Below are 14,917 nucleotides of genomic sequence, written 5' to 3' on the forward strand. Positions count from 1 at the left end.
AATGTTTTTATTCATATTTCATTCATATTTTTGAATAGAAATTAGCAATATAAATTTTATAGATTGTTTTCTATCGAATACGGCCATTTTTATATAGCATTCGTATACGTTTGTTTTCAATATATACTTGTTTCGCCACTAATAATAACATGTTTTTTAATTATTGATGTTAAAAAAAAGAATTATCTTATCTTCTTTAAAACACAATATTTTGTAATATGTAATAATATTTTCTTTATATATGCATATTTCATTCTAAAATATCATTTTTGTTCGACATACGTCATTATTGTATCCACACATGTACAATTTTTGTTTAACCAATATATAATATTGAGTTAAATCATTTGTATTTTGATGATAAATTTAAAATTTATCTGTATATATTCATATAGACTCTTTGGTAATATATAATATAAAACCGAGCGCATATATGATATGTACTTTAATAATAAAATATATTTATAATTCGCTTTTACGCCTTTTTGTGTAAACTAATATTAAATAGTTAAGATAGAGGCAGAAAGGTCAAATATACATTTACAATGTATATCTAGCTATCCTGCCTCTGTTTATTTTAAATAGGTTTATATTAACGATAAAATTGGGAAACAATTTGTTATTCTATGTATAATAGAAACACTTGGCCTTTGTTTCGACTTTATTATCTTGGGCTTAAAATATTAACCGCGGAGCCAAGTCCCATATTCATAAATGAACACAGAAACAAATTTGACGGATAATATCTTATCTACCGACTATTGTCAATAGGAGATGGCCGGCCCATTGACCATCCTATAGTAGTTTTTGGACCCATTATCTTTAATTCGGGTATTTTCATTTGTCTTTGCCACCAAATCATTTGAAACTCTCTCTTATAATAAGAGAATACACATATAATTCCATTATATGGATATATCATCTTCATTTTATTTGCTACATCACCATATAATAGTTTTTGAACCCGTAATCTTCAATTCGGGTATTTTCAATTATCTTTACCAACGAACCATATGGTATTCTTTCTTATAATAAGAGAATACATGTATATATCCATTATATGGATATATGGTCTTTACTTTATTTGCTACACCACCCTATAGTAGTTTTTGAACCCAATATCTTCAATTCGGGTATTTTCAATTCTCTTTGCCAACCACCCATATGTTATTCTCTCTTATAATAAGAGAATACAAGTATATTTTCATTATATGGATATAATGCCATTTATTTTTCAATATCCATATAATTCATTTAGTTTTGTATGTACAAAACAAGTTTTCTTTATAGTATTGACAAAATCATATGCATACGCATAACATAAGTTTTGACCAATACGAGGAGGGGCCCGCCAACGACCACCTCCCTATAGTAGTTTTTTACCCCATGATCTTCTAAAAGCATGTTTACAGTACTAGTGTCACCCTCACTAGGTTTATATATCGTGTTTCAGTGATATACGGGTAAATTTTACCATTTATTCTTAAGTATATGGCATTTATATGCCATATCTATATAATTCAATCATGTTTTCATGTATATTTATTATAATATACATTATTATGCCTTATAGGTATTATACCTATAAGCCATATCCATACGATTCATTTACTAGTGCCGCCCCTCACTAGGTTTATATATCTTATTGCATTGATATACAATTTATTCTTATGTATATTGCATTTATATGCCATATCTATACAATTCCTGCATATTTCGATGTATACTTGCTAGATTATACATTGTTATGCCTTATAGGTATTATACCTATAAGCCATATCCATACGATTCACTTATATAAATATATGTATATTTTTCAATACATTATTTTTTTTCACTTTTGTATGGATTTTTATGCATATCCATACATTTATATGGATATGCTTGGCGGTCTTAATAGTATTGACAAACTTATATGCATAACATAGGTTTTGACCAATACGAGGAGGGGCCCGCCAACGACCACCTCCCTATAGTAGTTTTTTACCCCATGATCTTCCAAAAGCATGTTTACACTACTAGTGTCACCCTCACTAGGTTTATATATCGTGTTTCAGTGATATACGGGTAAATTTTACCATTTATTCTTAAGTATATGGCATTTATATGCCATATCTATATAATTCAATCATGTTTTCATGTATATTTATTATAATATACATTATTATGCCTTATAGGTATTATACCTATAAGCCATATCCATACGATTCATTTACTAGTGCCGCCCCTCACTAGGTTTATATATCTTATTGCATTGATATACAATTTATTCTTATGTATATTGCATTTATATGCCATATCTATACAATTCCTGCATATTTCGATGTATACTTGCTAGATTATACATTGTTATGCCTTATAGGTATTATACCTATAAGCCATATCCATACGATTCACTTATATAAATATATGTATATTTTTTAATACATTATTTTTTTTTCACTTTTGTATGGATTTGCATGCATGTCCATACATTTATATGGATATGCTTGGCGTTCTTTATAGTATTGACAATCTCATATGTATAACATAGGTTTTGACCAATACGAGGAGGGGCCCGCCAACGACCACCTCCCTATAGTAGTTTTTTACCCCGAGCTCTGCCAAAATCATGTTTACAGTACTAGTGCCACCCTTCACTAGGTTTTTATATCTTATTTCAGTGATATAAGTGTTAATCATTCTATTTATTCTTATGCATATGGCATTTAAAAGCCATATCTATACAATTCATTCATATTTCAATGTATATTTATAATATTAAACCATATTATGACATATAGGTATTATACCTGTAAGCCATAACTATACGATTCATTCACTAGTGCCGCCCCTCACTAGGTTTATATATCTCATTTCAGTGATATATGGGTAAACTCTATTATTTTGTATATGACACTTATATGCTGCCATATATATAAAAATGCATTTATATTTCAACGTATATATATTTACTATATTATACATTAATATGCCTTAAAGGTATTATATCTACTATAAGCCATATCCATACGATTCATTTTTATAAATACATATATGTATAATTTTCTATACATAATTTTTTTTTATTAATATATGGGTTTCCTAAGCATATCCATATAATCCATTTAGTCTTATATGGATTAGATTGGTCTTCTTTATTGTATTGCCAAACTCATATTGATAACATAAGTTTTGAACAATAAGAGCAGCCGCCAACCAACCAACCGCCGCTACCATTACTTACTTTTATATATGTCCTCTTTATTTTAATGGTCTCTTTATTTGAATTTCAATACCATAGGAATATTTATACATCGAATATGTTTGCCACTAATTTTTCGCGTCACTTATAATATGACGATACAGACTTGCTACCATAACATAAGTTTTGAACAATAAGAGGAGCAGCCGCCAACCAACCAACCAACCAACCAACCAACCAACCAACCGCTGCTACCATTGGAGGAACATATACTTACTTATTATATGGCCTCTCTCTGTACTTTAATGGTCTCTTTACTTGAATTTGAATACCATAGGAATATTTATATACATCGAATATGTTTGCCATTAATTTTTCGCGTCACTTATAATATGACGATACAGACTTGCTACCATAACATAAGTTTTGAACAATAAGAGGAGCAGACACCAACCAACCAACCGCTGCTACCATTGGAGGAACATATACTTACTTTTATATATGTCCTCTTTATTTGAATGGTCTCTTCATTTGAATATTAATACCATAGGAATATTTATACATCGAATATTGTTTGCCACTAATTTTTCGCGTCACTAATAATATGACGATACAGACTTGCTACCATAACATAAGTTTTTAACAATAAGAGGAGCAGACACCAACCAACCAACCGCTGCTACCATTGGAGGAACATATACTTACTTTTATATATGTCCTCTTTACTTGCATTATCAAAATACCACAGGAATATTTATACATGGAATATGTTTGCCACTTTATCATCGCGTCACTAATAAAGATTTTTTTTTTTTTTTTTTTTTTTGATTTGATTTTATATATTTACGTCTGCCCTAGTTGGCAATAAATTAAATTTTGTGGCAATAAATTCAGTGTTAGTTTACATAAAGCTTATGTAGTGAGGAGTATTAGTGGAAATATGTGGGGGTGTATTACATGTGTTTGCGTGTATGTAATTGCATCATTTAGGGGACCCTGAACGGCAGGTCCGTGGGGTGTCGTCTTTTTAATCGCCGAGGTACAACGTCGAGCACTCTGGAAGCGAGTGGGTTTGGGTGGTCTTCTATTTTGTCTAGGTGCCGTCTGCTGCGTTTAGCCGCCTCTTCTACCACTGTGGGGAGCTTAAGATCCCTCCTAATCGTGGTGTTTCTCACGTAAAAAGGGGCATTTAAAATTTGGCGTAGTATTCTGTTTTCGACTCTTTCTAATTTCTTAAGGTTTGAGATAGCTGCAGTGCCCCAAAGCTCTATGCCATATGTCCATGTTGGTTTTAAGATGCTGTTATATAGCAGTAATTTGTTTTTAATTGATAATTTACTCCTTCCTTGCAGTAGCCACCACATTTGTCTGTTTTTTAGCATCAAGAGTTTTGCTTTGCCCACGATATGTTCCTTCCATGTTAGTTTGGAATCCAGGGTCAGACCCAGATATTTTGCAGTGAGCTGTTGCGGGATGGCTGCTCCGTTCAGCATAACCGGTGCGGATATACCTGGTCGTAAGGAGAAAGATATATTCGTTGACTTCTCTGCATTTATGATGATGTTCCATCTTTTAAGCCACGGTTCTATGTTTAACAGAGCTTGTTGCAGGCCTTGCACAGCCAGTGGTAGGGAGTCTGCGGAGACTAAAAACGCCGTGTCGTCCGCATATGTACAGGTCATGTTGAGACTACCCGTGGGAATGGGCATATCCGCGGTGTATACTGAGTACAATATTGGGCTGAGTACACTGCCTTGGGGGACTCCGGCGGCCACTTCGTGGATGGGCGACTCCTGGTGGTTACATCTTACATAAAACCTTCTATTTTCAAGATAGTCCTTCAAAAGTAGGTAATAAGGAGTAGGCAGGCTGTGCTTTAATTTATACAATAGGCCCTGGTGCCAGACTCTGTCGAACGCTTGCCTGACGTCTAGGAATGCTGCAGAGCAGAACCTTTTAGTCTCGAAGGAGTCTAAAATGCAGCTGACTACTCTGTGGCACTGTTGAATGGTCCCGTGAGCTCGCCTGAAGCCAAATTGGTGATCTGGGATGATATGTTTTTCCTCTAGCACAGGCATCAATCTCCTCAGGAATAATTTTTCCAAGATTTTGGAGAGGATTGACAGCAGACTGATGGGCCTGTAAGATCCCAGTTCGGCCTCAGGCTTACCTGGCTTGGCGATGACAATGATCTCTGCACATTTCCATTGTGTTGGGAAATGGCCGAGTCTTAGACTTTGGTTCATGATGAACTTCAAGTTTTCAATGCAGTTCGGCGGCATAAGCTTCAGAGCAGTGGCGTCTAGACGATCATATCCAGGAGACTTTGTTGGTTTGAGTGATGTTAACTCCTCCTTTATTTCCTCACAGTCGATTTCTGGAATGGGCAAGTCCATGGGACAGGCCACATCCAGGAAATGAAGAGTCTCTTGATGGTCCACTGGGTCGCACAGGTCGAATGGCTGGAAACTACTCCTTAAGTGGTCGGCAAAGGCGTTTGCTTTTTCCTGGTTTGAGCGACACCAGGCTCCAGTCGATGATTTTATAGGAGCTATCCTCCGTGTGGGTCGCTTCAAATACTTAGTTGCGTTCCAAAGCTTGTGGTCTGCACTACAGGGTTCAAGGTCCGCGAGGTAGGCTTCTAGAGACTTGCTTTTTAGGTCTAGGAGCATCCTGTTAAGGTCTTTACAAGCCCTGTTGTAGATGGTTTTGTCCGACCGTCTTCTACTTAACTGCCAGACCCTCCTCAAACGCCGTTTTTCGCTTACCTTTGTTGCCAGCTCGGTTGACCAGAGATAGTTGTCTCTTTGGCCTCTGGTGTGCACCGTTCGTGTAGTTTCAACTTCTGGGGTGGCGATGCTTGCTGCCAGGTGGACCTGTCTGGTGAGGTACTCCACCGCTTCGTCGATGTCTATCGGACTTTCTAGTACTGGCTGGGGGTCTACATGATTTTCTAGCCAAGATTTAAAAATCGGGATGTTTAAATTCCGTCTGATGAGCTTGACTGCCGTTGGATTTCTCAGATAGGAGTTGCTATATAAAATCTTGACCATGCTGTGATCCGATGCAAGATCATGGCATGCAGCCGTAGATACTTTTGTGGGGTCAATTCCTCTGCTAAATGCAAAGTCCAAGAGGTCCGGAATCTTGGCTGGGTCGGTGGGCCAGTAGGTAGGCTCTCCAGTTGAGTAGACGGTGCAACCCAGTGCCCTGATGCATCTGAGAAGTGTGCTTCCTTTCGGGTTGACGGTCCGTGATCCCCACCAAGTATGTTTTGCGTTGAAGTCGCCTCCGATTAAGAATCTAGGACCCAGATTCAATAGTACGTCAGACAGATCAGTTTGGCTCAATGTGTATCTTGGAGGGAGGTATGCGGAGGCGATGGTAATTTTGCCTAGCGACGTTATGAGGTGGATTTTCGCACACTGCATCCATTCCAGTTGTACGGGCTCGAGCTCCTCGTATTGAATGCCGCGTCTGATGATAATAGAGGCTCCTCCACGTATCCGGTCGCCAGGGTGCAATGCGTTGATTATTTCGTAGCCGGGAATGGTAAAGTGGGATCTGGTGGTGAAGTGTGTCTCGGACACGAGTAAGATGTCTACTTGGTTAGTCTTTATATAATGTTCGACCTCAGGCTTGCTCCTAGCCAAGCTGTTCGCATTCCATATTATAAGTTGGGTGTTTATGGACATTTAAGATTGTTCTGATTGGAGAGCATTGTCATCACTAAGTTTTGGAACTGATTGAACATGGAGTTCATCATTGATTCCATTCTGCGCATCATTTTCTCCTCCAAGGCATCAAGGGGGGACTGGCCATTATTGTTGAGGTTTTCAGCCGCTCCAGCCCTAGCAACGTTGGCGTAACTGAATTTCTGATTCCGTCTGATTCGCGGCACTGCTCGCTGGGAAATTTGCGTGTGGAGCAGGATTGGATGAAGAAGCAGTTACTGCCTTAGGCTTAGGGCTGAAGCGCTTCTTGGCTTCTATGTAGATCCTACAACCGCGGTAGGAGGCGGTGTGTTCGTCACCACAATTTCCGCACACAGGTGGGTCTTCCTTTGCCTTCATGCAATTCAGGGAGTCGTGTAATAATCCGCATTTAACACAGACATATTCAAGTTTGCAGTACCTCTTAGTATGCCCGAAAGCTTGGCAGCGGAAGCATTGTACCAACTCATCGAACTTTTTTGGTTCCTCGATGGAGACGACGGCGTGGCCGTTGCCTTGTAAGAGAAAGTATCGGAATTCGCCAATGTGCGCATTTCGTTTAAAAATCCGCCAATGTTTATTACATCCGGGATAAAAATTGGAGGGGGCTTGGGTGCTGTTTTAAGTTCGGCATTATCGACGGTCTTTTCATTGCTGCTCTCTACAGGCAGAGAAGCGAAACGATTTGAGCGACAGCGGTAAGAAAACCACTTGACGTACACCCTCCCGCCTTCGAGAACGGCCAGCGCCTGGTCATCGACCTCCAACGTCACATTAATTGTGGCGCCGTCAGCAGCTGACCAGGGCTTAGTCGCCAGGACCACCGCCTTCTGGAACTCCTTCAGGCTCATCTCCTCGAAGTTCTTCTCCTTGAGCTCCATCATAAACTCGTCGGGTCCCACGGAGGTGTCCACATCCTGGACCGTCACACGTGGCTTTGCAGCGGTGTTCCTCGACACCTTTAGGCCCACCTCGGCGAACTTTGCGGAGGCAACGACTTTCGTCATCTCCGCCTGCGAAGGCGTGCGAATGATCGCGCCGCCCCGCTTCAGCTCACGTACCTCGTGCACTCGTACGCCCAGAGCGGGCGCTACCTCCTTGCGGATCTTCTCCGCGATCTGCTTCCCTGACAAGGCCGGGTCGTCGCACGCGACGACCGCCGACCATGTCTTCCGGATCTTTCGAGGTGCGGCTACGGGGGCAAGGGGGGCAACAGGGGTAGCAGGTGAGGCGACTAGGTGCGCGCCTCTAGTAGCGGTGGCTGCATATGAGGCGGCCGAGGCGACCGGTGTCTGCCACTTCAGGCGATCCTCAAGAACTCCAATCCGGATAAGCAGGGCTCCGACGATCTCCTCGTAGCGGTTTGCCAATAATTGCGTCTTGATGCCCACGGTAGGGCTTGATACGTGGGACATCCTCATGATATCCGCACGGATGTCGCCCATCTCGGCAGCAACGGCACCGTTTCCCCCCCACTCTCTGTCCGAGAAGGATCTTTTCAGTCTGGCAGGTGCCACGAAGGTCCCTTCCTTAGCGGCAGCAGCGGCAGCGGCACCGGCAGCGCCAGCTGCAGGGGCGACGGCAGCGGCAGCGGCTGCGGGAGCAGCAGCGGCAGCGTCAGCGGCGGGGGCAGCGGCTGCGGCAGCGGCAGCGTCAGCGGCGGTCTTGATAGTCTGCACCTCTTTAGCGCGCGATGCCTCCTTCGATGACGCCCTAGAACGTGCTTTGGACCGCTTCTTTTCTCCGGGTGCAACATTCTTCGCCTTAGCCCCCTTCGCGGACGATGCAGATGATGAGGGGCGACCCTCTTCTGGCAAGACCCAGTCCTTGTCCGTGTCAATAATATTGGCCCACGATTCCGCGTCAAGCGCAATGAACTTAGCTTTCGGGTTTTCTCGCTCCTTAGCTTGGCTGCGCTTCCCATTGGCGCGCATCTCGCCCTCGCTCATCGAATCAACCTCCTCCGACATCTCTTTGGTGGTGTTAAAAATAGGACTCAAAAATACACTCACCCAGTTTTTGTTAAGGCCAAGTAGCCTTTTCAGCTCGATTCAAATTTTTTCAAACAAAATAAATTACCAAAAATGCTTTCAATTGTTCACAAAAGGAAGCTGAGTAACGGGTATCTAAGCGTTCTCCCTTGTTTTTGGTATGCAATCCTTTTAGTGTTTGCAATACCATTCGATTGGTGTGACTCGTTACGATCGGACCATCACAGTAGATGTTTATTCTTTATTCACTTTGGCACACTCTTCTAGTGCGCTTCGTCACTACGTGGACTGCCTTTCACAGTGATTTTTAAGAAATAGAATGGTTTTTTCTAACACAATTTTGGTTGTATATTTTTTTTTAATGCGTTGAAATTCGAATTAAATAAGATGCAAGCTTAAAAAGTCTAGGATTCTTCAAGGCCTTATAATCTTTCATTCAAAGTATTGATCGCTGAGATAGTTTTTGAGAATAAAAGCAAAATATGTCCACAAAAACATACTTTCGATATATTTTTAAAACGGGCTTATTGATCCAAAATATGTTTTGTTAGCATAAATAGCCTTTCACATTATCCAAAAGAAAAAGTCCGAGTTTTGTCGACCTGTGTAATTTTTCGTCAACAAATTTGATATTATAAAACATGTATGCGTCTTGACCTTTTACTTTGTTTTGTGGTGTTTGTTTTTGATTAATCAGAAAGCAGAAAGGTAAGATTTTCAAAATCGTTCTAAAAGTATGGAAAAATATGGTGCAACAAAATTATTAGGAAAATGTAGTATGGTTTTCTGAAGAAAGCAATTCATAACCTAAGGTAATGTGTGATATGGCTCAGTCTAAGAATCTTATGACAAAAAATTTTAAAGCATACCTGTTGAACTGTCAGTCAAATATCTCGCACGAGACGCAATCAAATAAAAAATTGTTTCGCAGACAGAGTAGAAAACCAAATGTGCACCAAATGACCAAGTCAGAATATTTTTACTCGTGTCGTCTATTTAGGTAAGAGCCCAAATGCTCAATTTTTCTAAATAGCCTTGTACAAGGCTAGAAAAAAAAGTTACGAAAATTAAAGTTCTTAAATCTTTTTGGACATTGCATGACAATTTTTCTTACCTTAGTCGCAAAAATCTGGCGCGAGATAAAAAGCTAGTCATGTATCCCACCGCAGCATGTCGAAATTTGGCGATTTTGTACTTTCTGCCAAAGCAAATCAAGAAAAGCCTTAGCATACGCAGCACGAATACTAGTCACATAAAATAGGACAAACTGCACATGATGGCTATCGTAGCTGGGTAACAGAGTATCATCGAATATATGTAGTAATATATTAAATATGCGTTTAGCAGTCGAGCGCTGTTCTCCGGTACTGTTTTGGTGAATGCGACATTTTTCGTCAATGAACCTATACAGCATGAATAGGCAAATATCCAAGGTTTTGCCGACAGGATGTTTAACAGTTTTTTCAGTCTTAGTATAGCTGGATACATCGTCCATTTCAAAAACTGTATCTGCATCCTCACTGTCATCTTCGTCATCTGTTTCTTCGCCAATTTCTTCTCTTGGAGCGTTAACATCTAGTAATAAGAATCTAAGCGTAAAAAGAAAATGACAAATTTAATTAGATGATTATCCATAAAAATATAAAGAAATTGATTAGATTGCACAAGGAAGCCAGACCCTAAAAGCTTACTCAGACTTCAGCCACGCCTGGCTCTAAATCCAAAAGAAAAAATATAAGTTATACAAGGGTGCCGAAGACATTGCTCTGCGTTGAGTTTGTGATAAATTTCTATTGCCGCACATATGACACCCTTTCTAATTTAGGGCTAAACGATTTCTGTAGCACACCGATAGTCGTGTTTCTGACTATGTAATACCAACCTGTAACAGCAATTGGCCTGCTACAAAGTTCCCGGAATTCGCAGAGATACCGCAAAAACACAATGCTCATATTATCTGGAAGTTTGTCCTTTTATTTCTTTCGAATTCAACATATTTATAAACGATAGATTGCATTTTTTTTTTGAGTGTAGCATATTTATTTAACGTATGATTGATTTACAAATTAATAAAAAGTCAGGCTTCCGAATAATAAAAGTATTATGTTCGGCATCACTGCAAGCACTCTAGCATGCTGCAACTACGGGACCACGGAATTAGTAGGAAATTGGTACAAAATAAACGGAACGCTCAGTCGAATGTCTCGACTATGAGATTTCCGTTACTCTGTTAACCAAGTTTAAAATAAATATAACTTCGATAGAGGTTAAAACATCGATATTTACATTACATGGCATCGATAAGTCTTTAAGGGGGGGAAATATAGCTAGATTTCTGTGTAAAAGGGTGTTCTTGATTCGCCGGAATGTAACAGGTAGAAGAAAGCGTTTCGGAGCCCATTAAGAATATATATTCTTCACCAGGAAATCAATCTAGCCACGTCCGTCTGTCCGTTTGAACGCTGTGATCTCGGTAACAATAAGTTACCAACACCACCCACAAGCCTTTACGCTGGAATGAAAATTTCAACTGAAATGTATTGGTTTCGCCAACACTCTAACGCCCTCAAGCCGCCCACAAGTTGTGGCTTTCAGTTTTGATGCCCAAATACAAATTTTAACAGTTTGACAGTTTAACAGTTTTTAAAAGTTTGCTTCGCTCACAAGCCCCCAAAACGCTTAAATCTGTCCGACGCCTAATTTTTTAAAACCTTTTTTTATATGTGTAAATGGAATTTGACTTTGGTTATTTATTCCTATATTCATATCTACAAATTGTTCAAATGGGTGCATTTATTATGAAGTTATGACCAAATAATGAATTCGCTGGTGTCGCCCTGTAATCTAGCAAACAGGCAGTTTGCTGCTTGCATATATCCATCTTGCGCTCCCTTTAACTTTTTAAAAGGAATTTTATAGTCAAGACACTCGAATATAGAGTTATTCCTTGATTTTTTTCCCTTTTATATGATTTAAAGTTCATAATTTCTAGTTTTCTTAAATTTAAATTAAAAATAACACAGTTATAGGCAATTGTCGGATCTCTATCGACTTTGGATGCCTTGTAGTGGACACGATTCCGGGAGAACGGAAGGAAGACTACTCAATTCTCTTATCTATCTAATCGCACCTAACGTATTCCCGAATTAGTGTACACCGCTAAACTCTTTTGGGTATAAACTATTTCGATTTAATCGCCATTTTTACTTTTATACACATAACACATAAATCAGGTTTAACCAAATTTTAATTTAAAAAAAATATAAACATAAATATAAATTACTTTTATATTCTGTAAAAAGTTTAAAAAGTTTTTATCCTGTTCTCTACCCGTTTTTCAGCATTTTCCCAATATTTCATTTTTCCTAGTCAACGGAAACTGGTTGGTTGCCAAGTTACTTTTTCGGTTGATGTGGGGACTGTAAAATCTGCACAGCAGGTGATTCTGATCTAGATTAAAAATTTATATATATACAGCGGTACTACAAAAATAGGGTGGAACTTATATTGACCAAATAAAGCCAAATCAACTACTTTCCGTACAAAAATTGTGCCCGAAATCCACCCCTAGTGATGTGTGCAGCACCCTCGATATACCTTATTTCTTTCTACCTGATTTTGGTAAATAAGTCATTGGTATAACCAAATAATTTAGTAAAATAGTTACCTCTTCAAAACAAGCTGCAACATTGGTTCTTCAAATATAGGCTTGTATTCGATTAACCAGAGCACGTTAAAGACATACCCTGCCGTCACATAAGCTGGCTTTTTATAATAGGGAAATTTATCGGTTATGGTTTTAAATACAAACTCAAATGTCATTGGAGCTGCGTTTAAAATGCGATTCAGTACATCGTGAACTGGTTGCAGTTTAATTCTGCTACTTTCTGAGGGACATCCCTTGACACAGTCGAATTCGTCCGATTTATCAGGAATCCAGTGTTCAATAAGTTTAGATACTCCTATTGGAAAATATTGGTTGTGGGTCATCAATAAGTCCATATAAAATTCAATATAAGCTTCGATTATCTCAGAACTTCTTTTCTTCCAGTTCAAAGATAACAAAGCCTTGACTGTTTGAAAAAAAACTGGAGTTAAGTGTTGAACTACTCCTTTGGCATCTTTTAGGATTGACAAGACCTCGTCATCCTAAAGTAATAAGAAGTCGTTCTATATTAATATACAAAAATTAAGCCTAACATACATACCTTAAGTTTTGCTTCACAGAGAAAGATTGTGAACTCCTTAATAAGCTGGAACTTTTTTTCTTCTAGGGCCACGCGTATAGATTCTGCCAGGCCTCTGTTTTTTGGATCAGAACGTACATTGTGGATGGCAAGGCAGTTAGAAAACAAATTGAATGGTATACCCCTCCTTGACGTGTGTATCGACATAGTGACATGCACGGACAACAAGATAGCATATGTATTTCTCAATGATGTGATTTTAAAACAGCTTTTTCTATCGGCAATTCACAGAAGATTCAAATTGCAAATGTTCTTAGTTACAACTATTAAAAAACGTTTCTGGGCGGGCGCGTTCCTCGGACTCGTAGTAATACCCTATTCCCATGTAGATACTTTGGCAGTTGCAAACAAGTTTTCGTATCTTATTTAATGTCCGTCAAATTAGCGTCGGTGACTTAGCGGCGCTGGCGGAACGGTGAAGTCTGGAACATGGGGCCAATTTTTATTTTTTGTTTTTCTCGGCTTTTTGGGGCCGAATCGAAAAATATTAAATGCAAAATTGTTTAGAATAAAAATATCTATCGATCTAGATAGTTTGCAAACATATCCGACATCTAGAAATTTATTAAAAATCTATTTAAAAAATCGGGTCCCCACAATTTCGTTTATTGCTCCCCTCACAAAGGTTGTACCAATATGCACGGTAAACCTGGTTATTGGGCGTTAATTCAAGTTTCTTGTCAGAAAGTATCATTGAGCTAAAGCCGTCAGTTTTTGAGAAAATAGCTTAACAGTGAAGGCACCTCGGATTTTCGCCATACAAAAAAGGGGGGCAAATAGTAAATTGCACAGGGCTCCACTCTGAGACGTTGTACCAACATGCACGGTATATTGGCAGATTGGGGATCGCCTAAAGCAAGTTCAGTGCAAAAATCATAACGATAAATCCGTCAGTATTTGAGAAAATCGCTTTACAGTGGGGGAAGATAATTATTTAACGAAGGGGCGCCAGATAAAAATTTGAACCAGTAAGTTCCAAGACATGAACCACTATGTAAAAAATGTACCATATGGCAAAAAATTATGTTTCGACGCTATCTCTATTTGTTATAATTTTGACTTTCACAGACGTTGGACCAACATGCACGGTACCTCGTTGGAAAGGAAATTCATTTTACTAATTAACAAATGCGGTTCGGCGAACGAAAAGCCGTCAGTTTTTGAGAAAAAAGCATAGTGCGTTGTGGGCATCTCATTTGTATGTCCGTCAAATTAGCGTCGGTGACTTAGCGGCGCTGGCGGAACGGTGGAATCTGGAACATGGGGCTAATTTTTATTTTTTGTTTTTCTCGGCTTTTTGGGGCCGAATCGAAAAATATTAAATGCAGAATTGTTTAGAATAAAAATATCTATCGATCTAGATAGTTTGCAAACATATCCGACTTCTAGAAATTTATTAAAAATCTATTTAAAAAATCGGGTCCCCACAATTTCGTCTATTGCTCCCCTCACAGAGGTTGTACCAATATGCACGGTAAACCTGGTTATTGGGCGTTAATTCAAGTTTCTTGTCAGAAAGTATCATTAAGCGAAAGCCGTCAGTTTTTGAGAAAATAGCTTAACAGTGAAGGCACCTCGGATTTTCCCCATACAAAAAAGGGGGGCAAATAGTAAATTGCACAGGGCTCCACTCTCAGACGTTGTACCAACATGCACGGTATATTGGCAGATTGGGGATCGCCTAAAGCAAGTTCAGTGCAAAAATCATAACGATAAAGCCGTCAGTTTTTGAGAAAATCGCTTTACAGTGGGGGAAGATAAATAATTAAAAGAAGTGGTGCC

The 14,917-nt window shown here is 39.1% G+C and overlaps 1 protein-coding gene across 1 annotated transcript; it reads right to left on the reverse strand.

Moving 5' to 3' along the window:
- Positions 1-10,028: 10,028 nt before the first annotated feature.
- On the reverse strand, positions 10,029-13,456 carry LOC118878191 (RNA polymerase I-specific transcription initiation factor RRN3-like). Its single transcript, XM_070997629.1, has 3 exons — positions 13,097-13,456; positions 12,556-13,037; positions 10,029-10,477 (listed from the first exon to the last, which is right to left on the reverse strand). The coding sequence occupies exons 1-3, from the start codon at positions 13,280-13,282 to the stop codon at positions 10,036-10,038; spliced, it is 1,110 nt and encodes a 369-aa protein (XP_070853730.1). The 5' UTR covers positions 13,283-13,456; the 3' UTR covers positions 10,029-10,035.
- Between the last annotated feature and the right edge of the window lie 1,461 nt (positions 13,457-14,917).

Source organism: Drosophila suzukii, chromosome X (assembly GCF_043229965.1).
Source record: "Drosophila suzukii chromosome X, CBGP_Dsuzu_IsoJpt1.0, whole genome shotgun sequence".
In the NCBI taxonomy this organism is placed as follows: domain Eukaryota; kingdom Metazoa; phylum Arthropoda; class Insecta; order Diptera; family Drosophilidae; genus Drosophila; species Drosophila suzukii.

Bases quoted from the DNA above. Each gene is read 5' to 3' on its own strand.
- LOC118878191 (XM_070997629.1), bottom strand. From the start codon at position 13,282: ATGTCGATACACACGTCAAGGAGGGGTATACCATTCAATTTGTTTTCT. The intron at 13,038-13,096 runs GTATGTATGTTA...TTATTACTTTAG, and splicing joins TCTGTGAAGCAAAACTTAAG to GATGACGAGGTCTTGTCAAT. The intron at 10,478-12,555 runs GTAACTATTTTA...TTTTACGCTTAG, and splicing joins TTGCAGCTTGTTTTGAAGAG to ATTCTTATTACTAGATGTTA.